This window comes from Vicugna pacos, chromosome 19 (assembly GCF_048564905.1).
Source record: "Vicugna pacos chromosome 19, VicPac4, whole genome shotgun sequence".
In the NCBI taxonomy this organism is placed as follows: Eukaryota; Metazoa; Chordata; class Mammalia; order Artiodactyla; family Camelidae; genus Vicugna; species Vicugna pacos.
In genome coordinates this window covers 756,772-783,300 of record NC_133005.1, presented here as the reverse complement: position 1 = coordinate 783,300, position 26,529 = coordinate 756,772, and the positions used below count along the sequence as shown (strand labels likewise).

General features: G+C 59.9%; 1 protein-coding gene and 1 long non-coding RNA gene across 4 annotated transcripts; one reads left to right on the top strand and one right to left on the bottom strand.

The window, feature by feature from the left end:
* On the top strand, positions 1-26,520 carry SYNDIG1 (synapse differentiation inducing 1). Of its 2 annotated transcripts, XM_072943631.1 has the most exons (4): positions 1-480; positions 14,187-14,324; positions 25,459-25,652; positions 25,794-26,520. In XM_072943631.1, the coding sequence occupies exons 1-3, from the start codon at positions 1-3 to the stop codon at positions 25,615-25,617; spliced, it is 777 nt and encodes a 258-aa protein (XP_072799732.1). In that variant the 3' UTR covers positions 25,618-25,652; positions 25,794-26,520. The 2 variants fall into 2 exon arrangements, with proteins under 2 accessions (XP_072799732.1, XP_006218339.1); XM_006218277.4 differs by having other exon boundaries at positions 25,459-26,520.
* Positions 22,515-24,975, bottom strand: LOC140687343 (uncharacterized). 2 transcript variants are annotated; one of them, XR_012061570.1, is made up of 4 exons: positions 24,870-24,975; positions 23,559-23,720; positions 22,915-23,074; positions 22,515-22,761 (listed from the first exon to the last, which is right to left on the bottom strand). It is a non-coding gene; the product is annotated as an uncharacterized lncRNA (long non-coding RNA). The 2 variants fall into 2 exon arrangements; XR_012061571.1 differs by having other exon boundaries at positions 22,515-22,712.
* Positions 26,521-26,529: the final 9 nt, after the last annotated feature.

The following is a 26,529-nucleotide window of genomic DNA, read 5'->3' as shown; positions in this document are numbered from 1 at the left end:
ATGGCCAGCGTCCTGGAGCAGGAGAGCGCGCTGGTGCGTGGCAAGCTCAGCGAGGCCGGCAGGAGGAACGGCTTGATCAACACCCGGAGCTTCACGGCCGAGGGCAGGGACGGCCGGGCGTCCGTGTACCCCGCACACCAGTGCCAGGGCGGCCGGGGGGCGGACAGCGCAGCCCCGGCCGCCCTGCACGGCAGCAGGAACGAGCCACTCCAGCAGCTGCTGGACCCCAACACCCTCCAGCAGTCGGTGGAATCCCACTACCGCCCCAACATCATCCTCTACTCCGAGGGTGTGCTGCGCTCCTGGGGGGACGGCGTGGCCGCCGACTGCTGTGAGACCACCTTCATCGAGGACCGGTCGCCCCCCAAAGAGAGCCTGGAGTACCCCGACAGCAAGTTCATTGACCTCTCGGCTGAAGACATGAAAATCCACACTCTGTCCTACGACGTGGAGGAGGAGGAGGAGTTCCAGGAGCTGGAGGTCAGGGCGTGCGGCCGCCGTGGGCCTTGGGGACGGGCTGCAGGCGGGGTGCGGCGGAGCACCAGGGTGGGGCAGTGCAGAGAAACCAAGGCCTTGGGTGCCCCTCACTCGGAATATCTGTGGAAGACGGAAGGACGGAGGTGGAGGCAAGGTCCAGGCCACAGGGGCTCTGGTCAGCGAGGACCCGTGGTCGCAGCCGTCGGGCGGGGCTGAGGGATTAAGGGTTGACAGTGCTGCCCACTTGGCGGGGACCCTGCTGTCCCCATGGCCACAGGGGAGAGTGTCTCCGGCAAAGCGAGCAGGTGAGGGAGGGCGTGTGGTCCCAGGTCGCATGAGGCTGGGAGTGCATGTGTGGGGACAGCTGGGGACATGTTTGCTGCCATGAGTGGCTTCTTTGGTTTGCTGTTCCAGAAATAGCTGACCTGCTGGAAGAAGTAGTTGAAGTTGATGGTTTAAGGGCAGATGAGCCGAATTATCTCTGAGTCCTGTCTTCAGTCGACGGGAGGGCGGCCGGCCCCGGACCACACGCTCAGAGATCACACAGCAGCCCCGGGCAGGGAGGGGGAGATGCCGCTGGGTCTGAGCGGAGGTCACACGTGCACCCCAGCCTGGGGCGGTCCCTTCTCTGCAGGCTGGAGCCGGCTCTCCCAGGACATGGGGCGGGAGGGGGGCCATCGGGAGGGAAGGGCCTCAGGAGGGCGGGAAAGGAGGTCTGTTTGTGGCTTTGATGTAGGTGGAGGGATGCGTCCCCCGCAGAGGACGCAGGGTCAGGGCTGGGGGGCAGGCACGTGTGTCCAGGCCTTTCCCGAGGAGCCGGCGCGCTGCTGTCCGAGGCGGTTACCCACCCAAGTGCTCTGGGCTGAAGAGGAAGGAGACCAGGCCGTGCTAGTGGAGGCTCAGCGGAGCCCGGGAGTCACCTCAGGGTGGACACCCAAGGGCAGGGGTTTTCATATTAAAAGTGGGTGTTTAGTTCCAACAAATGCTTTTTCTGTGTCATCACGGTGGCCCTTTGGGTCCCTTACCCTGTGGACGTGACCATTTCATTAACTGACTTTCATGCATCAGACAGTCCTTACATTTGGGGACGAACGCCCCGAGCCGGGGCAGAGGCCCCCCTAAGTACCGCTGGGCTCTCCGTGCTGGCGGCTTGGTGGGGGCTTTGGTTTCTGCGCACGAGGCTCTTGGTCTGCAGTCTTCCTCCCCCGTGTCTTTGTCTGGCTTTGGTGTCAGGGTGACCTGGCCCCCAGGCTGACCCGGGAAGCGGTTCCTCTTCTCTCCGCAAGACCCTGCATTGGTGTTTTCTCTTTTCGAGTGTGTGTCTGCTGTCACCGAGACTCCTCTGCGCCGGGCTCTTCTCTGCAGAAAGATCTTCACTTTCTGGTCAGACCTGGTTTCTTTGTTGTTGTGAAGAAAATCTTCAGGTTTTCCTTTCTTCTTGGCTCAGTTTTGTCATTTGTGTCACACTAGGAATTTGTTTTTTAGCGACGTCGCCCTAACTTGTCGGCATAATGTCATTCATAACTTTCCGTTAAAGGCTTACTTTCTGTACAGTTGGTGACGTCTCCTCTTTCGTGCCTGATTTTGGTGAGTTGAGTTTTTCCATTTTTCCCTCGGTCAGTCTGGCCACAGGGTTATCAATTTTGTTCACCTCCTCAAGCCGCTGACCTCTGGTTCCTCTGACTTGCCTCTGGCTTTTCTGTTTTCCACTTCAATGATTTGCACTCAGATATTTATGATTTTTTGCCTCTGTTTCCTATGGGATAAATTTGTTCCTTTTTAATCTAGTTTCTTTAGGTAGGACCTTAGTTCTCAGTTTGAGATTTTTTTTCTTCTGTAATGCATGTACTTAAAGCTATAACTTTCATAGCAGCACTATATATGACAGCCAAGACATGGAAACAACCTAAGTGTCCATCGACAGGTGACTCGATAAAGAAGCTGTGGTATGTTTATACAATGGAATACTACTCAGCCATAAAAAAGAATGAAATAATGCCATTTGCAGCAACATGGATGTTCCTAGAGAATGTCATTCTAAGTGAAGTAAGCCAGAAAGAGAAAGAAAAATACCACATGTTAGCACTCATGTGTGGAATCTTAAAAACACAAAAAAAGGAGAAAGAGGACACTAATGAGCTCATCTACAAAACAGAAACAGACTCGCAGACACAGTAAACAATTTTATGGTTACCAGGGGAAAGGGGATGGGAAGGGATAAATTAGGGAATTTCAGATTTACAAATATTAACCACTAAAAATAGATAAACAACAGATTTCTTCTGTAGAGCACAGGGAGCTACGTTCAATATCTTGTAACAACCTTTAATGAAAAAGAGTATGAAAATGAATACACGTCTGTATGTGCAGGACTGGGACGTGGTGCCGTACCCCAGAAATTGACACATTGTAACTGACTGTACTTCAATTTAAAAAAACAGTAATAAAGCTACAACTTTCAAACCCTGTTTTAACTGCATCCTGTAAATCGGATAGATTGTGCTTCATTTTCTAGTTAGCTCAGAATAGCTTCTAGCCTAGTTGTGATTTCTTTTTATACTAATGGGCTCTTCATAAAAGTGTTGTTTACCTTCCACACACTCAGGGACTTCCCACATTCTGCCTGTCATTTACTCCCAGTTTAGCTTCACGTGGTTGAAGAGCGGAGTTTGTGTAATTCCTCTTCTCCGTGTGCTGAGATGCGAGGTGTGGCCTCACGTCCTTGCTCTGGGGATGTGCCTCGCGCCCGCGTGGGGGCACACGTGCTTGTCTCTGTGTGACGAGTCCGCTGAGCGTCTGCCGGGTCCCGCTGGCCGTGCCGTTCGCACTTCCTGTTCTTACTGCTTGTCTGCCTGGCTGTCCCATCCGTTCTGTGTGGTTTTGCTTCACAGACGTTGGGCTCTGCTGCTCGGTGCATGTACATTTGTAATTATCGTATCTTGCTGAAGTGCCGACCGGCTTATCACGGTGAAATGCCCCTCCTGGCGGCTGATAATACCGCTCGCCTTCGGGTCTGTTTTGTGTGACGTTGGCGCCGCTGCTCCGGCTGTCTAGTTACCACCGTTTGCATGAGGTAGCTTTTCCCACCTTTTAGCGTAGAGTTTGTTTCTGTGTCAGAATTTAAAGCGTGTCCGTGGATGGTTGACAATTTTGTCCAGCCGTTTCTCTGACTTGCCCACCTGCTGGCTGTGCCCCCAGAAGCCTCACAGGGTGTTGTCTGAGATGCTAGGTGCATTTTCCCGCAGACGCAAGATACGGACAAAGAATATGTTCGGATGTCCACAGATGGCTCGGGGTTAGGTTAAGAATTTCAATCGAATGAATTATCTTTCAATAATGTGACCTATGTCCACATCTGGAAATTACATTTACCTTTATGAAATAAGTATTTTGAGGGCGTGCTAAACACTTAAAATTTCCACAGACAAATCCAGGAATACGACGTGAAATATAAACATGACTGGAGTCGTAGCATGCCACCTACCATTTTAATTTTCTGTGTCAAGGAAGACTCTCATTTAAAGGTGGGCTTACGGCATGTTTCTGGCCCAATAAAAACCAACACCTTTATAGCTTCATCTTACATATGCCAGGAAAAGGCACTGGCGTGTGTAATTACAGCCAATCTGATTCGGAGAGACTCTGCAAGCTGAGAGACCCATCTGTCATAATAACACGAGGGGACCGTTTGTCGTATTTCTCCAAGACACTTTCCGATAAGCAGAAGGGTGGGGGCATCGCACCAAATCTGTGCGCTCGGGAAACAAAAGCCTCTGAACTTTCTCCAGCTCGCGCCTCTCTGCTCTCTAGGCTGTGGCTTCTGAGCCCCTGCTCAGACCTGGGGAGAGGAGAGAGCTGTTATCTGTGGCCACGTCCACAAAGGGAGTCGTCACCAGAGGGTGGGAACCTTCCTCCTGCGAGGCTGCACGCATTGTGATGGAACCGGCTCCGTGCGCTTGCAGGGAGCTGGGAGCCAGGCGCGCACACGGTGAAGGTGTTTCGGATGACAGTGAAAGGAAGGGCCCGGACCCGGGGAGCCCCTCCCAGGCCCGCCTTGGAGCAAATACCAGTAAACGTGGTGCTAACCCAAACGGCGGTTCCATAAATCCTCCCCAGGCTTAGCTGAAGGTTCACCCGTTTCAAGCGACACTCACGTGAACAAAACCCAGCCCCAAAAGGACCCTTTGGAGACGCAGCTTCTGCTCGATGTTCGTGAAACGGGTCTCCTCTCAGGCCGGCCGCTGACTTCTGTGTTCGGTGGCCTGCACGTGTATGGAAGGCCCCCTAACCTTGGCCGGCATGGACCACGACGCTCTTCCACTCGGTGCGTCGTAACAAGAGCTCCAGTTTGTTAGAGGAAGCACCTCCTCTGAACTCCAGGCACTGGTGACGACGCCCGGCTTTGGGGCCTCAGGGAGCATTGCCCTTATGCCGTGGTTCTTGTACTGTCTGTCCGTCCTGCTGCAGGAAAACAATAGCAGAATAAACGCAAAAATCCAAGGTGAGCCCAATTTTATGAGAGCCAATACTTTCCATTTTTCCTCCTCGCAAACCATCTCACAATGTTTGTTTAAAACAGAAGGAAATTCACAGGCAGTTTGGGTGCATCTTGGGCTCCGAGAGGCAGAAAGAAGCTGATGGGCTGGGGACCGGCTCCCATGCGCTTGCGTGAAGCTTGACTTCTGTGACAAGAGGCACGAGGCTTGTGTGAGGACGTTCAGAGGGTCGAACTGATGGACAAGTAAGAGAGACTCTGTCTGTTCGGAGGGAGAGCCGGCACCTTGCCCTGTGGCCCGGGCAGCAGGGCGCAGCCGGTGCGCGTCCTCACCTGCAGGAGACGGACACCGAGGAGGAAGAAAGAGGCCTCACCGTCCAAGGTGCTGAGGGTCCCCGTCCGGGCTCACCCTCCACGAGTGGCTGTCCCTGCTCCGCAGGGGGAGGAAGAGGGGTGGTCCTGCCTTGGCCGTCCCGGGGGTCGGGGCTGGCTGAGGGTCCCAGGAGGAAGGATGCTGGGAACCGCGTCATGTATGACGAGCCCATCGCTGGGGCAGCAGGAGAACTGCCTCTTCCAGCCGGAACATCAATCGTAGGAAGCTGTGCTTTCAGGGGTGATTTCTACAGGTCATCACCAGAGGAGGTAATGATGCGGCTGACAAGGGCTTAGCTTCCAGCACATGCAAACAGCGCACACAGCTTAATACCAAAAAAGCAAACCACCCAATCCAAAAAGGGCAGAAGACCCAAACAAGCAGTTCTCCAGTGAAGACATACAAATGATCAATAGGCCCATGAAAAAATGCTCAGTATCACTAATTATCAGAGAAATGCAAATCAAAACTACAATGAGGCATCACCTCACACCAGTCAGAATGGCCGTCATTCAAAAATCCACAAATGACAAATGCTGGAGAGGCTGTGGAGAAAGGGGAACCCTCCTACACTGCTGGTAGGAATGCAGTTTGGTGTAGCCAGTGTGGAAAACAGTGTGGAGATTCCTCAAAACACTAGGAATAGACTTCCCGTATGACCCAGGAATCCCTCTCCTGGGCTTGTATCCAGAAGGAACCCTACTTCAGGATGACACCTGCACCCCAATGTTCATAGCAGCACTATTTACAACAGCCAAGACATGGAAACAGCCTAAATGTCCATCAACAGATGACTGGATAAAGAAGAGGTGGTATATTTATACAATGGAATACTATTCAACCATAAAACCGACAACATAACACCATTTGCAGCAACATGGATGCTTCTGGAAAATGTCATTCTAAGTGAAGTAAGCCAGAAAGAGAAAGAAAAATACCAAATGAGATCACTCATATGTGGAATCTAAAAAAAATGACACAAGTGAATTTATTTACAAAACAGAAACAGACTCACAGACATAGAGAACAAACTTATGGTTACCAGGGGGGAAAGGGGTGGGAAGGGATAAATTGGGAGTTTGGGATTTGCAGACACTGACTGCTATATATAAAACAAACAAGGTCCCACTGTACAGAGCAAGGAACTATACTCCATACCTTGTAGTGACCTGTAACAGAAACGAACGTGTGTGTGCACGTGTGGCAGAACCACTCTACGTGCCCCGGACCTTGACACAACATTGTGAGCTGACTCTCCTGCGATTAGAAAAGAAAGAAAGAAAGAAACCTCAAGTCTGGGAAGGTGAGAGGCACCGGGGATCCGTGGAGGTCTGTGCCGTCATCAAACGCGCAGAGTACGTGAAGTCAGGGGACCGGCCTCGGGGCCGAAAGAAGCACATTTAGAAGCAGAACCTGTCGCTGGAATCGTAACCCCCCCTCAGAGGCCCCACAGACGTCCACGCTGCCAACCACAGCTGCAAAGAGGCGGTGTGTCGGGGAGGCCGGGGTGGAGGCAAGGTGAGATGGGGTGGGCCGTCTGGGCCTTGAGGTCAATTCCCAGAGGACGGCGTCCTCCCAGCACACCGTCCAGCGCCCTCCGGCCGGGCAGGGCGGAGTCTGGAGGCGTGTCCATCAGCACATTGTATGGGATTTTCCTCTCATGTTCTTCTTGAAAGTTGAGGTGAAATTAAGCCTTTATAGGCTTGTCCATTAGTGTCTCCTCTTCCAGTGCTTCTGGTTTTGTCCCTTTTGAAATACCGTCAGGCAGCAGATCACCCACCCAAAGAGGGTTCAGTAAAGGGCAGCCCTGCGGGCGCCCGTGAGCCGTGCCCTGCCCGCCCTGCCCCATCCCCAGCACCCGGGCCTCCCCGTCCAGTGCCCTGCCCGCCCCCCCAATCCCCACCCCGTCCCCAGCACCCGGGCCTCCCCGCCCAGTGCCCTGCCCGCTCCCCCAATCCCCGCCCCGTCCCCAGCATCAGGGCCTCCCCGTCCAGTGCCCTGCCCGCCCCCACCACCCCCACCCCATCCCCAGCACCCGGGCCTCCCCATCCCCAGCACCCGGGCCTCCCCGTCCTTAGCACCCGGGCCTCCCCGTCCAGTGCCCTGCCCGCCCCCCCAATCCCCACCCCGTCCCCAGCACCTGGGCTTCCCCGTCCCCAGCACCCGGGCCTCCCCGTCCAGTGCCCTGCCCGCCCCCCCAATCCCCGCCCCGCCCCCAGCATCAGGGCCTCCCCGTCCAGTGCCCTGCCCGCCCCCTCCACCCCCACCCCATCCCCAGCACCCGGGCCTCCCCGTCCCCAGCACCCGGGCCTCCCCGCCCAGTGCCCTGCCCGCCCCCCCAATCCCCGCCCCGTCCCCAGCATCAGGGCCTCCCCGTCCAGTGCCCTGCCCGCCCCCTCCACCCCCACCCCATCCCCAGCACCCGGGCCTCCCCATCCCCAGCACCCGGGCCTCCCCGTCCTTAGCACCCGGGCCTCCCCGTCCAGTGCCCTGCCCGCCCCCCCACCCCCGCCCCGTCCCCAGCACCTGGGCTTCCCCGTCCCCAGCACCCGGGCCTCCCCGTCCAGTGCCCTGCCCGCCCCCCCAATCCCCGCCCCGCCCCCAGCATCAGGGCCTCCCCGTCCAGTGCCCTGCCCGCCCCCTCCACCCCCACCCCATCCCCAGCACCCGGGCCTCCCCGTCCCCAGCACCCGGGCCTCCCCATCCCGGGCAGTTGCGCCACAGCTGGTGTTGCGCCTGGATGCTGCTCCTCCCCGTCAGCGTCTAGGACTCCATGCTGAGGCCGTGGTTTCTGTGTCGTGTGTTTACTTGCGTGTTTTCCATTGTGCTGGACACGGGTGTCTGAGGTTGAGTTTCCCAGGAGCGGACAGTGTTGTGAGGGTTCATGACACGTGATTTACTGGGAAATGCTCCCTGGGGGACCAGCCGGTCAGTGGGGGAGCAGGACGGGAGGGGCGTCCAGGAAGGAGAGGGCTCCGAGCCAGCGCAGAGGGGCCCCAGCCTGGCTGCGGGGGCCTGGAGCGTGGCCGGCGTCCCCAGCCTGGGGGCCGCTCCTTCCCTGGGCTGCGCTCAGTGGGTTTTAGCGTCCAGGATGACGGGCAGAGCGGGAGCTCCTGGCCCCGGCTCAGCCAGAGTGGGCACTTGGCTGGCTTTGAGCTTATCGGTTTACCAGTGAACAGATAACGCTCCCAGAGGAGCCCTCCTGGGTCAGCGTCCTGCTCTTTTTAGTGGAAATGAGGCCAAATTCTACGTGAGCACCCGAGCGCCTGGAGAGCTTCCTCCGAAGCATTTTATGGGCCTCGACGCTGTTTAATGAGGTGCTTTAGAAAGTCACCCACGTCGAGTGCGCAGGGCCGACGTGGGAGCCAGCCTCCGGGGACACGGCGCCCGGTGGCTCCCGGCCTCCCGGGGGGGCCTTCTGGCACGACTGAAGTTGCCCCCAAGCAGCATTCAGCAGTGTGGAAACAGGAGCGGACTGTGTTTTTCCCAAACCACGAAAACAAAACAGACTCCCAGTAAGGAATGAGGAGAAGGCAGGATGTGAGGGACTCACCCCTGGCATTTCAGTCAAAACAGAGGCCCCAAGGCCATTTTAACCGGGCAGGTCTGCTCTGTGACTGCCGGCCCGGAGAGACACAGCGATGGGGCCGACACCCCCCACCCCGGCCGGGGCCCGCCTCCGCGGCGACCGTGTCCCCCGGCTCTTTTATGAAAGGCAGTGGTGCAGAGGCCGTGCTGCAAACCAGCCAGGCCAAAACTGCTGGGGGCAGCGTTGTCCTCACAGGCCTGCAGGTGACGTCACGTAAGAACCCCAGCCCACGAGCTTCACCAAATCCAGCTATCCTTTTCTCTTCTTTAAGTGGAAGTGTAGTTGACTTACAACGTTACAGGAGTTCCAGGTGTACACATAGTGATCCGGTATTTTTATACAGAACGAAATGATGACCACAGTGAGTTTTACCACCTGTCGCCAAAGTCATTACGATACTCCCGACTGCATCTGCTGTGCTGTCCATGGCACCCCCGTGATTTGTTTGTTTCACAACAAGAGTTTTGTGCCTTCTAGGCAGCAAGTAAGTAGCAGGCAGACGCTGGGGTCGCTCCTGATGCAGGATGGGGGAGACCCCCCAGTGACTCCTCGGCCCGAAGTCTCTCCTGAGCCTGTGGCCACTGTGTGGGCAGGGCCTGGGCGTCTGCATGTCTGCCAGCCCCCAGCAAGGCCGACGCTGGGCCCCGAGCCCGCACCCCGAGCAGGGAGGACAGAGCGCCCCGCTGACCAGAGGTCCGGGCGGCTTCCAATCCGCTTCCCCTCGGCCTGACTGGGAACGTTTTCTGTCTCTGGAGCTGGACTGCCCTTTGCAGCTCTGGGGGCCTGAGACCCGCCCTCCTTCCAAGCACGGCCCTCGGCCCTCACAGCCTGGCCCCTCCCCAGGCCCCGCCCCTCCTGGAGGGACAGCAGCTGGCTCTGCTCACTCCCTGGCCCTTCCGGGTCTCCCAGGGGATGAGTGGGGAGGTGGCCTCATGCAGAGGCGATCCGCCGGCGTGGGGCACACGGGGACGCCCTGCCCCCGTTCCAGATGCTTCACCGTGGCGTCTCGGCTCCGAGGCTGGTCAGCTCTGCCCGCACCTGGGCCATCTGGAGACACCTGCCTCTCTCCAGCCAGGCTCTGCCCTCACCTCTGACGCTGCCTGTGGGGGAAGACGTTGGCCTGAGACCCTCTAAACACGTCTTCTTCGTCTAAGCGTGTCTGGCGTCCCATCCAGGTGCACGGAGGAAGCGGGCGGAGTCCTGGCCCCATGGCTGCTGGAGCCTCAGCGGCGTCCTGGCCTCGGGCCATGGTCTGGAGGGAGGCGTGAACTCCTGTCGGGGCACCGCCCTGTCCTTTGTCAGCAGGTCGGCCGCCGTGTCCCAGCTGGACCGGTGCCCACGTCACGGCCCCATCTGGAGCCCACCTGGCGGGCAGGACGTCAGCGTCTGGAGACGGGGAGCCAGGGAAGGATGGCGTGGGCTCGGAGATGAGCTTGGAAGGAGCAGGGGGGAGACCGCTGGCCGAGCGTCTCTTTCAGAAGGTTCGTGGCTCATAAACGTGCTCACTTGAACAGGTGGTGGCAGTGAGCCCGCTGGTCACTCAGCTCCTCAGGGACGTTGAGTCACCCAGCCCAGCACGCAGCAAAGCGCGGTTCCCTGAGGCGGCACAAGTGCGCAGCTCACCCCGACACCCTGGGGTGTCGCCGCCCCCTCGGTGCCACCCGCGTGGGCTCAGGCCCACGGGGACTCTCCGTGCCGTCAGCACACGAGCTGCGTGCCTGCGGCGTGCTGCCCTGAGTGCCGGGCGCCGAGCCCGGGAGGCGGAGCGTGGCTGAAGAGCCAGGGCCAGCATCTTGGCTGGGCTGTGTCAGTCGCTCTGTGGGCAGTGGTGGTGCCCTGGCCGACGCAGGCGTGGGCACCATGGGTGGAGGGCGCTGGCCTTGATCCCCAGTGTCCTGGTGGGCCTGTCTGCGTCGCGGGGCTTGGGTGCCGTGCTGGGTTCCGGTCCTGCTCCACCAGCGGCTCACTGGGCCCGTGATGCAGCGTCTCCCAGCCAGTCCCAGGGAAGCCAGGATGGGGCTGGGGAGCCCCCACCGGTCAGCACGTCTGCGCCTTCGTGAGAAGTGTCATTACCAAATCACCCTGCTCGCTGTAGGAAAATCTAAAACTCACAAATGCAAGAAAAAAAATCACTGAGAAGCCTGCCATCCAGAAGCGTCTCAATGTCCGGCATTCTGGAGGAAGCCTGAGTTCTCCCACTTCCTGCCCCGGCTGGTACCTCGGCTGTCACAAGCGTCCTTCCGGGGCGACAAGCAGCATTTGCACCATCAGGTTCCGTGACCACGCGGACTCCTTGCACGCTCCTCTCAGACTGCGCTGCTGGGAGCAGTGCCGTCAGGAGCACTCTGCAGGCTGTGCTCCTGCAAGGGGACCCCTCGCAGGAAACCCCAGTTCCACGTCCATCCTGGTCTCTGGGCCCCCCTCCGCCCTGGGGCCTCACGGAGATGCTCCCCAGAATCAGCGAGCGGAGGCGGCCGGGGGCAAGAGGGAGTTGGGGCCAGAAGAGCTGGAGGGCTGGTGATGCCTGGAGAGAGGGCAGGTGACAAGGTCGACCCCGCATTCCTGCAGCCTCGCTGAGGGCTCCCGCCTGGTCTTCCCGAGGAAGAGACCCCGGGGACGAGAGCCAGCTGTCCGGGGTGGGGGGGCGGTCGTGGCCCTGGGGGCGAGCAGCCCTGCCCGGCTCTGCCCCTCGTAGGGCCTGTTCCTCCAGCTGTGAACTGTAAACGCCTCTGGACCGCCTGCCTCCGCCCTGCGGACGTCCTCACCCGCTGACCCACGAAGGGGGAAGACGCGGAGCCGAGCTGGCTTCATCTGCCCTGTAATTTATCTGAAATTTTAAAATCTATTTTAATCAAAATTGACTCATTATCTTGGTGCCTCGTGGCCACACCTTTGCCATTTACAGATGTGGTTCCCCTCCACCACTGAATAAAACCTGCGAAGATCTGGGGACAGCCTTTGCCTCCCAGGCATGGTGGTGTCACTTGACGCCCAGCCATCCCTGCGTGGTCTGTGGTCACCACTCACACCACACTGCTCTTTGGTTGGAAAACTTGCCACTGACCACTCTGGCCACCGGCCTCCCCGTGGCCACCGTGACACAGACAAGTCAGGGAGCCGTCGTCAGGTTCCCAGGCTGGGGTAGGGTGTGCGGTGCAGAAAGGACGTCCCGTCTCCGGACAAGAAGCACCTGAGGCCAGTGGGGCTGGTGTGCGGCTGGACTCGGTGGCACGCACGCACGTGGCAAGGGGTCTGGAGCCCAGGACCCTCAAGGGGTGTGTGTCTGTGTGTGTGTGTGTGTGTGTCTGTGTGTGTGTGTGTGTCTGTGTCTGTGTGTGTCTGTGTGTGCGTGTCTGTGTGTCTGTGTGTTTCTGTGTGTCTGTGTGTGTGTCTGTGTGTGTGTCTGTGTGTGTGTGTCTGTGTGTTTCTGTGTGTCTGTGTGTGTGTGTCTGTGTGTCTGTGTGTGTGTGTCTGTGTGCGTGTCTGTGTGTGTGTCTGTGTGTTTCTGTGTGTCTGTGTGTGTCTGTGTGTGTGTGTCTGTGTGTCTGTGTGTGTGTGTCTGTGTGCGTGTCTGTGTGTGTGTGTCTGTGTCTGTGTGTGTGTGTGTGTCTGTGTGCGTGTCTGTGTGTGCATGTCTGTGTGTGTGTGTCTGTGTGTCTGTGTGTGTGTGTCTGTGTGTGTGTGTCTGTGTGTGTGTCTGTGTGTGTGTGTCTGTGTGTCTGTGTGTGTGTCTGTGTGTGTCTGTGTCTGTGTGTGTGTGTCTGTGTGTCTGTGTGTGTGTCTGTGCGTGTCTGTGTGTGTGTGTCTGTGTGTTTCTGTGTGTCTGTGTCTGTGTGTCTGTGTGTGTGTGTCTGTGTCTGTGTGTGTCTGTGTGTCTGTGTGTGTGTGTCTGTGTGTCTGTGTGTGTCTGTGTGTGTGTGTGTCTGTGTGCGTGTGGAGGGCGGTCAGGTGCTCTCTGGACAGACAGGGCGTCACCGCTTCCATCCGGGGTCCCTGGAGAAGGTCGCTGTCTGTGATTTGAGTGAACCCCTTCGAATTTGCCTGTTTTCACTCAAACAACCAGACAGAAACAGTCCATCTGGAAGCTTCTGCCGCAGGCTGATTAGAGGCTCCGATTGGCAGTTTTATGTGCATTTAATTAACCAAAACAGGAGGGACTCCGGGTCACAGTCACCTTGGGCTTCCTCTGTCGTGTGGGAGGGGGAGGGGCCGGGGCGCTGTGGGGGCGGTCCTCGCGGGGCAGGCATCCTCGCAGGTGTTACCATCACATGCCCCCCCGGGGGGATGCCTGGCCCCTCAGGTGACTGCCTCTCCCTGAGGCTGCCTGGGCAGATGCCGCCCAGTGTCCCCCGAGCGTCCCCGACGCCCCCAGCCCCCAGCAGGAGGCCCCACATGTGACCACCTCGGGGCCAGCAGAGGGAGGCAGGAAGCTAGTGACCTTCTTTCAGGAAGAAATGCTCCTTTTCTTTTCAGAAACGAAATCTGGAGTGAAGTCTGACTCCACCTCTGGGTACAGTCAGCACAGACGGAGTGGCCCTGGTTTCCAGGGGGTCAGCGTGAGCGCGGTGCTGAGGAGGGGGTCAGAAGCACCCGTCAGGGAGATGTGCCCCCCACCAGGGGCATCGGGGGCGCCCAGAGCAGCCGCGCTTTTAGGACAGAAGCCGCGCGTGTCCTGTCCGGGGGTTGGGGTCCCTCTGTGGGAAGTGTGCCCGGGGGCCCGGGGCCTCCTGACTGTGGGCGTCACCTGAGCTGCTTCTTAAAACTCCCTGTGCCAGGTCCCCCACCTGCCAGCAGGCTCTGTGCAGGCCTGTGTGGGGCCCCCGAGCGGGTGACCTGGCCGCAGGGCCGCCTCAGCCCCAGGGAGGAGCCGGACACCCAGGCTTGAGACCAGGCCCAGCGACACCCGAGCTCAGGTCGGGGTCTAAGGCAGGAGGGGGCTCAGAGCAGGTCCCGTCCCCATCCCCGGAACCCGTCTGCTGTCCTGGAGTGGAGAGGAGGTGTGCGTGCCCCCCGCCCTGCTCTGAGGGGTGAACCTTCACCCCTCTGTCCCGCCCTCCGTCCCAGAAATCTGAGGGTCTGTAGTTTCACTTTCCCTGAGCGGCCCCGGAACCGGCCCTTGGGGTGTGTCCCCTCCTGTTCCTGTAAGAGCTTCCGTGCCGGGAGGGACTGCCCCGCGCCCGCTGACTCCTGTGTCAGGCGCAGCGTAGAGGGATCCCCGCTCACCCCGTTCTCCTGCCCGTCTCTCCCTGCAGAGCGACTACTCCAGTGACACGGAGAGCGAGGACAACTTTCTCATGATGCCCCCGCGGGACCACCTGGGCCTCAGCGTCTTCTCCATGCTCTGCTGTTTCTGGCCCCTGGGCATCGCGGCCTTCTACCTGTCGCACGAGGTGAGGCCCCCGCCGTGCCCCACACGTGGCCAGCGCACCCGGCTGGCAGCCGCCCAGGGGCGGGGGGACCAGGTGGGAAGGCGTCAGCCCGGCCCCAGCTGATGCTGCGGTGGCGCCAGCGGGGTGGCCGGGAGCCGGACGCGCCGAGCAGGACCGGGGACGGGAGACTAGCTGAGCACGGCGAGCAGAGGGGTGTCTGCCTCGTGAAAGGCTCGCCCACATGCCTCAGGCACTGATTAGCCCACCCGTATGAGCTCATCCCAGGTCCACGCTCCACTGGAGGAAACGGCCTGTCCCAGTGGGTCATCGAGCGTGCGGTCCGGCGCGAGAGCCTCCGACGGGACCGGTGTCCAGCCCTTTCCAGGCAGACACCCACCTGCGCCTTCGCGGAGCCCAGGTTGTGAAACATTTCCTCCAGCACGTGGGAAGCGTTCATCCAGAAAGATCCTGTGTTCCCCAACCGCGATACCCCAGCCAGACCAGAGGGAGGCAGCCCCTCGTTGGCCCCTTCGCTCGCCGTGTGCTCAGGGCACCCGGACACCCCAGCCCTCGGGCTCCCGCTCTGGCCTCCAGGGCTCTGGGCCCGGGCTGCTCACAGAACAGAGCCCTGGCCTCTCGCCGCTCCCTGCGCTTTTCTGTACTGACTGGATTTTGTCTAGTGAGTGGAGGGACTCTTAGTGTTTTCCTTTGTCACCGCCCCCCTATCCTGACCCCAGGAGGACCCGCTAGCGGTGCCTCTGTGCAGGGACAGTGAGAGACCCCAGATGTCCTTCCAGGGGACGCGGCGGGCCGCTGCCCGGTGCTGCCCTGGGGTCCCAGCTCTGGAGGGTGGACGGATGGGGGCGGGGGGCTGGGGGCTGAGAGGCGGGGCCACATCGAGCTCTGGCCTGGAGGGTCGATCTGAGCTTCTTTTTTGTGTGTTCGTCTCGTCCCACGAGTGCCAGAGACCCCTCTGCTGGAGGACACGGGCTGCAGCGCACGACTCGGGTCTGTCAGGGGCCTGGGTGGCTGCGAGTGGAGCGGCTCAGTGGACGTGGGGGCTGCGTGCGCGGGGGCCTGGGGCGCACAGCGTGGAGGCCCGAGGGTGGCGTCTGCCCACGACTCATTTGACTCCGGCAACGCCGGTCGTTTGAGCCAGCTCCCGGTGCGAGTGGGCCTTGTGAACGGTTACAGAGGGGAACGTGCTGTGTGTGATCTTGGTGGAGCCACCAGGAACCCGTGCTCCGAGCGGCACTGAGGCTAAAAGAACCCAGGCTGCTAAGTGGTGGCCATGAGCCGGTCTAGCTGCCCTCTGTGTCTTGTTTAATCTTTGCAGTGAGACTGAAAGGCTGGGATTTATTGCGCCCATTTAATGGATGAGAACACTGAAGTTTCAAGGGATTGAATAACGCACAGAAATCAGAGAGGTAGCAGGGCGCACGACGCAAATACCGACATTTCTAACCCTTAAAATCAAATTTCCTGCAGTTCAGCTGACTTTCCCCTGCAAATAAAGATAGAAACACAGAACTCACTTCTAAACCCACCGTCTGCCCACTATTTGGAGCGAGTTACAGTGAAGGAGAGGTGCCTTCCAGGCGGGACTGGGCGCTTACCTGGGGGCTTCACTCAGCCCCACGTGGCAGGGCGGGCTGGGGCTGGAGCTGGCGGACCCTCCACCCTGAGACCCTGGGTCCGGAGGCCTGAGGGCTCCGTGTGCTGCGTCTGCTGCAGACATCTGCATTTGAGCATCTATAATGTCTTGATTTCATTTCACTTCATACAATGTTTCTTTCCTTTACCAACTGCACCATTAGAACAATAATTAAATGAGAAAAGGGAATTAAGGATCAGGTTATAAGTTTCATGAATAGCGCCAGCAACCGGGAGCTGGATGAATTGGGGGAAAGAGACTCTCCGTGTGGCCCCAAAGTCTGGAGAGCACGAGTCCCAGGGCCGTAACCGCGCCCTCGAAGTCCATCCACCCGCCGACGCTGGCTGAGCACCTGCTGTGCGCCAGGCCCTGCTCCGGGCGCAGAACCGAGCAGCGAGCAGCGCAGAGCCCCTCTTCACAGAGTGCCTGGTGGCGACTAGTTACGAAGGAGGAAATTCAAGCTGGAAATGGACATGAGCTCACATCTTAAACAAGGAGGTCACAGAGGGGCTGCTGCATGCATAGCATTTCAAGATAAAACTACAGGCCAGCGATGAGGATCTCGGGAGGAAGAGCTTTTGGGCTGAGGGCAGCCAGTGCAGAGGCCCTGGGGTGGGGACACGTGGGGTGCAGAAGAGAGAACGACCAGGTGACCCTGACTGTGTACATCTCCTCCCCAGGCCCCACGTGCAGATGGCCAGTGGGTTCCTCCGCTCACTGGTGCAGTGGCTCCCATGGTCTGCAGAATGGCCAGAGCCCCCCAGCCTGGACCTCTGTTCCCTACAGCCCCACAAGCCACCCCCACAGCACCGCCCTACCCCCACCACCTCCCAAGGTCCTCCCTTGGCCCACCTGCCCCGCTGGCCCCCCCGCTATATGGAGCTCCTTGTGGGGGCTCTGTGACCCCAGTACTTGCAGTGGGGTCCTCAGAGAACCCTGGGGGCCTTTGTGCTGTTTCACTCCTCGGTGCCCATCTCACACCAGTGGGGCCCAGCTCTGGGCACAAGGCGCCCAGGGAATCGGGCCAGACCTGCCTTCCTTCAGCATCCGACGTGATCCAGGAGGGGAGGACCCTGCGACTCAGGATTTCTGAATGAAATGCAGGGACGCCAGGCGCCGGCTGTCCTGTCGTCACAGGTCCCTGTGAGTGCACTTTGTCCACGTCCCTCCGTCTGTGCTGGCAGTTTCGTGAGCCCTGATTCAGTGACAAGGAAATACTGCCGGAGCACGGGAACCATGGCCGTGCCCACCCGCCTGCTCCTGGGCCCGCCGAGCCGACCTCCCCACTCCGGGTAGTCTCTTCTCACAGGCAGCTTTGCTGGCGACACTGGGCACGGGACACCCCAACGCCGTCCCTAAAACAGGCAGCCGCGTTCACCCCCCCGGAATGACCTTCCAGCTCAGAGAACATGCACTGTCCTGTCCAGAGGGCAGGTGCCCAGATGCTTGAGAGGCAGGAGAGTCATCTGGAACTTCTGCAATCAGGGTGGAAAGAGCTCCTCAGGTTTCACCAGCCTCTGACTGAAGCTGAGCGCTTCTCCCGACTGTGACCGCGGACAGCGCCTCTGCTGAGCCTCGGTCCCCCGTGGGAAGCGCAGCAGCTTCTCATCACGGGGCCGTTGAGCATGCTGTCTCGAAATACCGTTCACGCTCACGTGTGCTCGGGGAACCCACACTCCAGCACGAGGGGCCGGCTGGAGCCGTAACAGAGCGTCACGCGTAACGTGATCACGAGTGGCTTTTTAACGTCTTCACGGCTCTATTTCAGTAGATTTGGTTCCTGTTGTAACTCTCTGTATTTCAGCTTATGAACCTAAAAACACTGTCCTGAGCATGTCCATCAGTTCCACCAGCTCTCAAAGGGGTCCAGGCACCAAAAGACGAGGAGTCCTCTGGAGGTGTGACCAGGCCCCCGTCCCCCCAACACGGTCCTGCCGGCTCTGGGCCGCCCCACCCCTGGGCCTCTCCACGCGCCCCTCCCAGCTCCGCGTGGCAAAAAGAGAAGCCCCCGGCTCCCTGTCCGACGGAACTAAGGGGGCATTGCAGGCTCACGGCCACCCTGGCTGACTGTCCCACCTCCCTTCCCTGCAGGGAGGGACCTGCCCTCTGCACTGTCGGCCCTGAGGGGCTGGTCCTGGGGGAGCCCCGGGGGTGGTCCCGCAGCGTGGCTGCAGGTCAGGATGCCGGGCTCACGGGCACCAGCGGCTCCGCCTGTCTGTCCTTCTCTTGCCAGAGTCATTTCTGGCCCACAAATTACACTCCTACCAGCCCGTTACTCCGCCAACCCGCAAAGCCAAGGAGGAAAAGACCTCATCTCCGCAGCAGTCTCATTACCTTCATATCTTACTCTCATCTACTGAAGCTGGAAGAAAAGATGCTCCGAGGTAAAGCGCCCCCTCCCGCTGTGCGTTCGCCCGCGTCCTCCACGCAGTAGAGCTGATGGCCAGCCCACACGCTGCAGGCGCTGCCGCGACCTTTCCTCTTTCCGGAAGCGTCTCCTCGTTTTCCTTGGCTCTTTTTTCACACCGTGCATGTTGTGCACCAGTCCCCATGACCGAGGGCAGGGCATCTTCGAGAATTAGTGTTTCCTCAACTGAAACAGCAGCGACAACCGTCAGACGCCGTGGAGGACAGGCACGGCCCCCGCGAAGCGTGGGCCCCACGGGCGGAGGCTCGGGCCTGGGTGCCGGGCCGGCAGGTCTCACCCGGGCCGGGCCCGTCTGAGCCCGCGACTCAGGACTGCTCGGGGTCTGCTGCGGAGGTGGCCTCAGGCTTGGCGCTGGGCCAGCTTTGCGGGGGGATGATGGCACGGTACCAGTGAATCACTTCCGCCGGAACAACGAGCAGGTCTGTGCTCAGCACCGTCATCTCGTCTGTGCTGCTGGAACCTCGGCTGAACTCACCGCGACCGGGCCCCCAGGACCCCTCAGGAGGGTGGGTGGGAAGGACCCGGACTGGGTGGGGCCCCTCGGAGCCGGCGCCCCCGGCCCCTCAAGCTCCACGGTCACCGTCGGAGCTCAGGCTGTTTCCTCGGGGCTGCCACTGGGGGGACGGGAGGCAGCAGGTCCCTGCACGGGCACCGTCAGTGTGTCCTTGTCCCTCAGCACCTGGGAGGTGTGAGAGACACAGCAGAGGAGGCCGGTCTGTACTGACCCGCAGGGGGCCCCCCCGAGAGGAGCTGTCCGCCAGGGTGGGAAGCACTTTTATTTTGCTTATTCTTAACTTACCTAAAAGGTTGCTGTCAGTGCAGAGCAAGAGCAGTGACATGTAGCAGTGCTCACCAGCGCTGGGTGACACAGGAATACGTGCAAGTGACAGCAGGGCTGGGGGCACGGGGACCTTCCGTCACGAGGTACCTGGACCGCTCTCGAGATGGCGTGGGGCTGTTTAAATGTAGACTTAGATGACTGAGATACAAACTTAAAAAGGAAGTGTATGTCCATCAACAGACGACTGGATAAAGATGCTGTGTTGTATTTATGCGGTGGAATACTACTCAGCCATAAAAAAGAATGAAATAGTGCCATTTGCAGCAGCGTGGATGGACCTGGAGATGGTTACTCTAAGTGAACTCAGCCAGACAGAGAAAGACAAATGCCATATAATGTCACTCAGATGTGGAATCTAAAAGAAAAAGAAAAAGAAAAATTATCTTATTTACAAAACAGAAAGACTCACAGGCATAGAGAACAAACTTATGGTTACCAGTGGGTAGAGGGGGTGGGACGGGATAAACTCGGAATTCAAGATTTGCACCCCATGGGTCAAAGAAGACTCAAGGGAAATGTTTCAATATTCTGAACTAAATGAGAATGAAAATAAAACATCAAAATTTGTGGGGTGTCATTAAAACAGTGCTGAGAGGGAAACTTATAGCATTAAATGCAAGTATTAGAAAAGAAGAAAGATCTAAAAGTCATAACCCAAGCGGCCGCCCTAAGAAACCGGAGAAACAAGAGTGAGTTAAAGCACACAGAACGAAGAGGATCGTTAGCGTTGGAGAAGAAACCAGCTAACACGAGAACAGGAGAGCAGTAGAGAAGCCGCCTCTTTGAAAAGAGGAATCAATAAAATTTGAGAAGATCCATGAAACTAATAAAACTCTAAAAAATAAAAATAAACAAACAAAGCTCCAGCCAGGCTAGCCAGCGGGCGAGGGAGCAGACCTCCTGTCCCGGGGGGAGAGGCCGCGTCTGCGGAGGCTTCACGGGGGAGAGCTCTGTGCCGGAGCCCAGCACCTCGGGGAAGTGGGCCGGCCCCTTGAGAGCCAGCCGCCAGCCCTCGCGAGGACCTTGGCTCACGGAATCGCCGTCTCCGTGCAACAACGGTCCCCTCCTCGGCCGCGTGTCGGAGTCACCTGCGCCCGTGAGCGGCTGGCTCTCGGGCCCCCCTCGCAGGTGTCTTTCTGTGACGGGCAGGGTCCGCGTGGGGCCGGGGTGCTCGGTGTCTCCACGTTCTGACGTCCTTTGAGGAAGACCGAGTTTCCTGCTCTAGGAGCCTTTCTCCTGGCCGGCCTGTCAACAGCTGGAAGCATGAGGGGTCCCCAGCCCCAGTGCCCGGAGCTGACGCTGGCTTCTGCCTCCAGTCTTGGAAGTGGAAAACCATCCTTCTCAACAGCAAGACGCTTTGCCCCCAGAGAGGAAAGGGACCTTCGTGGGCCTGTGTTTGGTGCACGGGGGGAAGGACCAAACGCAGGGGCCCCTCTGGGCTCCAGACCCAGCTGGGGAGGACCCCCTGCAGGCGGTGTGAACTTGCATGTCGGACGAAGTGCTCACGGCCACAGCACACGGAGATCCTCGGGGCTGGAGAGCGGAGGCAGTGACAAAAAATTGAAGAGTTGGTGCTCTCGGCTGTGGCGGTATCTTTAGATCTTTGATTCATGGCGTGGGTGTAAGCGTGGATGTTAAACCATTTTCGCTTGTTTGTGCTTACGGCACTCAGAGGAGAGGCGAGTGGTCCCAGCTGGGAACCGGGGAACTGAGTGAGGGCGGCCCACTCGCGTGTTCCAGCTCCCAGGCCATGCCTAGCTGCTCAGCCCCTTCCCTGTGTAAAACTTCCTTGGGAGGAAAAGGCGAGGAGCAGCCCCAGCTGCCAGGGGCACATGGAGAGCTCTGGGGGGCGGCCAGAGCCCGTGGTCGGTCCGGTGACCCTCTTTGGAAGCCGTGAACCTGGAGTCTGGATGGAGCAAAGCGTCTTCTGTATGGAGCCCAGGTGGCTCTGCCTCCTGGCGGTGTGTTGGTGGGGGGCCCTCGGTGGGGGTCGCCCCCCTCAAGGCCCATCGGCTTACAGCAGAGGGAACCGAAGACGTCCACAGGAAGGTCGTGGCCAGTAGACTAAGGACACAGGGAGCCGTGTGCACCTGGGAGGGTGTCTGTTTCAGGAAGGCCCTCATAGAGGACGATGCTCCCCTCTGGGCACTGGTCTCCAAGAATCCAAGGTATCAGAGCTTTCAGATGTCCCACCCCAACCGACGGAGGACACCGGGGTGCGCACGGCAGGGATGGGGGACACTGGCCACAGCCAAGTTCGCCATCCTCCAGGGGACGCACCTGGCACCTCGCCCACCCTCATTCCACCTGCTGCACCTCTGTGTGGCCCTTCCCTCATCTGAAGGCGAATCCCAGCCTTTTCCAAGAATCCGGAAGTGAAAAACAGTCTCAACTCCGCAGGCTCCGGCCCCCAGAGCCCGGGCAGGAGGGGCCGTGGTCGTCCCACACGGAATCTAAGCTCTAGACCCTGAAGGCAGGGTGTGGGGGGCATCCAGAGAGGGGGCGACTGCCCTGCACATCGGGACCCCGGGTCCAGCGCTCACACCACCAGGGAAGACCCCCAAGGTGGGTGGAGCCCCAGTGGTGACAGTGACTGCCCGAGGCCACGTGACCAAGGCGTGCCTCCCTATTCGTCCCGGGAGAGCCGAGACATCAGGGTGTTCCAAACAGGTATGGAGATCTTGAAACAACAGAGAGACAGAGATAGGGGCCAGAGGAGGAGGGAAGAAGGAAGGGAAATGAGGCCATGGGGAAGAGATCCAGCAGTCCTGTCCATCACCCAGCTCCACAGAGTCCACGCCGTGCACATGGGCCCTCAGAACTCACCATCCGGGCCCTTCCGGCCATTTATAAAGCACTGAGGTACCAAAATCGAGAGTGACTCAGAGCCCAGCACAATCCCAGCAAAGAGAAATGAACATAATGCAGGATTTGCCGAACCATTTTCCAGCCTGTTTCCGGGGGGCAGGCGAGGTGAGGCACAGGCAGCTTCCAGGAGCTGAGATGGTGTTGGTCGCTGCGTCCCCGCCGTGCACACCAGGATCCTGCTGAGCAGGCGGGACGTCCACGGTCGCCCGGAGTCAGAAGCTGAGCCCAAGCCCAGCGCTACGCAGGCCAGCCGCTTGAACACCTCTCCGTGTCCCATTTTACTCATCTGGTGGTGGGACATGTCCTCCCTTCCATATAGAGAAGGACAGTGACTCAGTGATAAAGACAGATTTTTATTGCTCACGTGCAAAGGAAGGTGGTGGAAGCACGGGAGAAGGGGCTCATAGCCGTGCACCCCAGGGGCACGCAGTGAAAACCAGCAGGCCCTCTGCAGCGGGATCATGCTGGTGATCACCGTGTCCATGGCGCGGGGGTGGGGGCTCACCCACTGCTGGGGGAGCATGCAGCGATGTCTTGTAAACATCAGCGTCCATCTCCCTGCTTCCCGCCTAGACATCTGCCCACGAGAAGCGACCCCACGTGGGCACAGAGGAGCGTCTGCAAGATCGTTCACAACAGTCACTCGTCACGGCCCCAAACAAACAACCTAAGAGAGCCAGAGTTGATCTCAGGGACCCTGAGGGCGGAGGGCGGTTTACGGGCCGGTCAGCTTGGTCCGGGCAGCCTCGGAACCCCGTCGGGGGCTCCTGAGATGTCGGCTCCCAGAAGCCCTGGTGCTGGTCCTTCAGGACCTGTTTACCTTCCACAGGCACCTTGGCCGCTGCCCCCTCGGGCCACCCACGCTCCTGTGTTGCTTCCAGAACCCCCGAGTTACGGGGTCTCCTGGCCAGAAGGGAGGTGGTTCTGAACAGCCAGCTGCAGGGATGTCAGTACCCGACCAGCGGGATTCAGGGAAGAAGCTGTGAAGAGCGACGAAGCGTAAACTCCATGAAGACATGCAGGGCAGTGATGCAGGTCTCGGGTGGTCGCAGGGCCCAGGGCCCTTTCCCCGCAGGGCAGGGCAGGGGAAGTCGATGAGTTGGGGTGAAAATGGTGTGAGCAGCGGTGGAGAAGTCCCCCAGAGGCAGGGCAGCGCGGAGAAGCCCACCCACCCCGCCTCACCCGCGCCCACCTGACAGGGAACCCGCCTCTCCCTCCCGCCTTCCCCCTCGGGCTCCGAGGCCGCGGTTTCCCTGCCCCGGGAGAGGAGCGTCTCTGGCTTTGCAGACGGCCCCGTCTGCTCGTCTGACCTCGGAGAGTCCTCTCGAATTATCTCCATGTGAGTGAGTGCTTTCAACTGCGTTTTCTGCCAGTTCCTGCCCCTCCCCAGAGACACCCTCCGCCCCGGCCTCCCTGCCAACCCCACGCATGGCTTGGCCTGTTCTGTACTTCACGGGCTACGACCTGGCAGAACCCTGTGTCCAGCTCCTTCTGGCCCACGCTGAGTTCCCGAGATGCATTTCACCGCGTGTCGGGGACCGTTGTCATGTGTCCTGTCACTGTCGGTGGACTTGGGCTGGCTTCGCGGTCAGGGCTGGGATGGTCACGGACCACCCGTCAGCGTCCCTGGGGACCAAACACGGAACTGCCGTGGGGAGGTTTGCGGGGAGTGGGACACGTCTGTCGCGAGCGTGAGTCTCCAGGCAGGGATGAGAGTTCACGCTCCCACCAGGTCTGCGGGAGAGCTGGGATTTCCCGCGTTCTCCCAATACTTGGTGTGGAACCTCTCTTCCCTTTGGGCCCTTCCGGGGTCGGCGAGCAGCATGTTCTCGGCGGGGAGGATGCCGGCACCACGCCCCCCCGCACCACTTCCGCGAAGGGCCCCAGAAGCCGGTCCTGAGAGGCCACGAGGCCAGGCTGCCGTCCTGGGGGGACTCAGTGGACCGGAGGCCAGCAGGGCCGCGAGGAAGGAGCCGGCAGGTCCTGGCAGGGATGCTGTGAGCAGGTTCCCGCTTCAGCTCCCAACCCCGGACCCTCGGACCCCGTGGGAGGTTGGCATCTCATTCTGGATTGAGGTCGCACAGCGGTGGGGGGTGGACGTCCGCAGAGGACAGTGAGCCCACCGTCTGGAGGGAGGGCGGGGGCCTGGATTCAGCGCCGGGCGCCCGCGGGTCAGGCTGCCGAGGGCCAGGCTGCCGAGGGCGGCCCTCAGGGAGCCTGTCCCGCCTGGGCCGGGGCCCAGCAGGTGCCAGCCTGTAACAGCCGAGCCATGGCTCCCAACTACCACACGTCACAACCAACGTGCGCGAAGCTGGACGAGGCGGGTCAGTGCTCAGCCCTGCGGGGGCTGGGTGCCCGGGCCCGGCCTCCTCCTTCTGTGGCTTGCGTGGCTCCACGGGCGGGCCCAGGCTAGGCTGCAGGGAGAGGTCCCCTACAGAGCAGGAGGCGGGTCCGGGGAATCGCAGAGGGGCCCCGCAGAGTCTGGGGGCCAGCAGATATGGCAACGTCAGCCGAGACGGAGCAAGTCACCATTGTCCTCGTTCTCTGCCCACCCCCTCACATCCAAGCCCGAGATCGGGGGAGGAGGACTGAACGTCCCTCGAGGCCCAGAGCCAGAGAAAAGGGAGGGGGGCCAGGAGCCAAGCCGACATGAGTCCAGATCTCGCCGGGTCAGGGTCAGGGCCACGGAGGGCAGAAAGTAGCTCCTGGTGACCCTGAGTCTGACCCTCTGCAACCTCACTGTTTTTCAGTTTGAGTAAAAATGTAGAAACACACCAAGGATGCACGGAAATGGGGTCCGGTGAGAGTCCAGGGTCTGTAGGTGGGTCCTGAGGGACTGGTCCCACCTTTGCCCTGACGAGCAGTCCCCCCAGCCGCCGGGGGTCAGACCTCCTTGGTGTCACATGGGGCTTCCGGGGTCCTGCCCTGGTGGCCTCCACCCTCGTCTGCCACAGGAGCCGTTTCACAATGGTGGTCCCCCCCATGATGTCACAGCTGGATCACATGACAGTCCCCACAGTCTGGCATCTCCTGTGTCGAGGGGGCTGGTGGGGGGGGCTCCACTACAGCAACCCCAGCCCCCCTGCAGGTGCTCAGCTGGACGACTGCTGGCCGCGGGTATCTCCCAGGACCCTGATTTCTTTCTTTTAAGCTTTGACTGCCTCCCAGGGTTGGGGGGTGGGGGTGGGGGTGGGGGTGGGCAGGGGTCAATGACAGCCCAAGTCCTCCCTTCCCTGGCCCTGCCGTCTGCTGGGAGCACGCAGCCTCTCGGCAAGTCCTCTCTGAGGTCCGCTAGGGTCAAGGCTCCTGTGCCGGGCCTGCTCACCATGACCCCCATTCTCTCCTCCCCCCTCCAACTCTGCAGACCAACAAGGCAGTGGCCAAGGGGGACTTCCACCAGGCAAGCACCAGCTCCCGGCGGGCCCTGTTCCTGGCCGTGCTCTCCATCACCATCGGGACCGGCATCTACGTGGGCGTGGCCGTGGCCCTCATCGCCTACCTCTCCAAGAACAACCACCTGTGAGCCTCCCCGGGCGCCCGGAGGAGCCTGGCCAGCGGGTGCGGGCGCGGAGCCGGCAAGGGTGGACCCAGGCGGACAGCCTGTGGGTCTGTGCAGTGTCTGCCATCACCAAGGACACTTGGAGCCCTGGGACCTCTGCCCACGCAGCCCCCGTTTCCACCCTTCCATGTCCTTCTCAGAGCCGTGTAGTGCTCGGACGGAGGGCACTGCCGACCCTCCCAAGCGGAAACCCCAAAGACCTGGACCACGAGGCAGCCTCCGGCGGATTCTGGGGGATCGGCGAGGGCGCGGCGGCCAGCGCCTGGAACGCCATCACGTTAGCAATATTCAGACTGGAAGGTGTGTTTATTCCCACGGAATGTGGTGCAGTAGGCAAGGGGCTGGGGGCATGTGCTTGTCCGCCTGTGGCCCAGGCTGTTTCCCCTGGCAGCCCTAGCCCACGCACCCCAAGCGTGTCTCCCTCCACACTGTCCCCACCCTGGGAATGCCGGGCCTCCTCCGGAACGTGTCCACACTCAGCAGCCCCCACGCAGCAATATGCAATCCTGTGGCCTCGTAGGTCGGGGGCTGGGGGACAGGCCCGCCCCTCCCAGGGGGGGCCCAGGTTTACTCCAGGACCTCCAGGCAAAGGAGCCACGGACGCCCCTCAGCATAAGGACACGGGCCGCTTGAACCACCCGCCCTGACACCTTGGTGACAACAGTGGCACTGATGGTCGCACACGGGACACGAACCTTCTCGGTCAACTAAGCCAACGGCTATTTCCTTGTCCTTTTTTAAGTGCAGCTGCTGCTTCTCCTGCTTATGTTATCAGACCAGCGCTGAGAAGGACGTGATCACAGACATTTTAATACCATTTCACTGCTGTTTCACGAGTGTTCCTTATTTAACAAATATTATCTTTTAGCTTCTTTG

Coding starts and splice junctions, on each gene's coding strand:
- SYNDIG1 (XM_072943631.1), top strand. CDS start 1: ATGGCCAGCGTCCTGGAGCAGGAGAGCGCGCTGGTGCGTGGCAAGCTC. Junction 481..14,186: donor AGGAGTTCCAGGAGCTGGAG/GTCAGGGCGTGC, acceptor CTCTCCCTGCAG/AGCGACTACTCCAGTGACAC. Junction 14,325..25,458: donor CCTTCTACCTGTCGCACGAG/GTGAGGCCCCCG, acceptor CCAACTCTGCAG/ACCAACAAGGCAGTGGCCAA.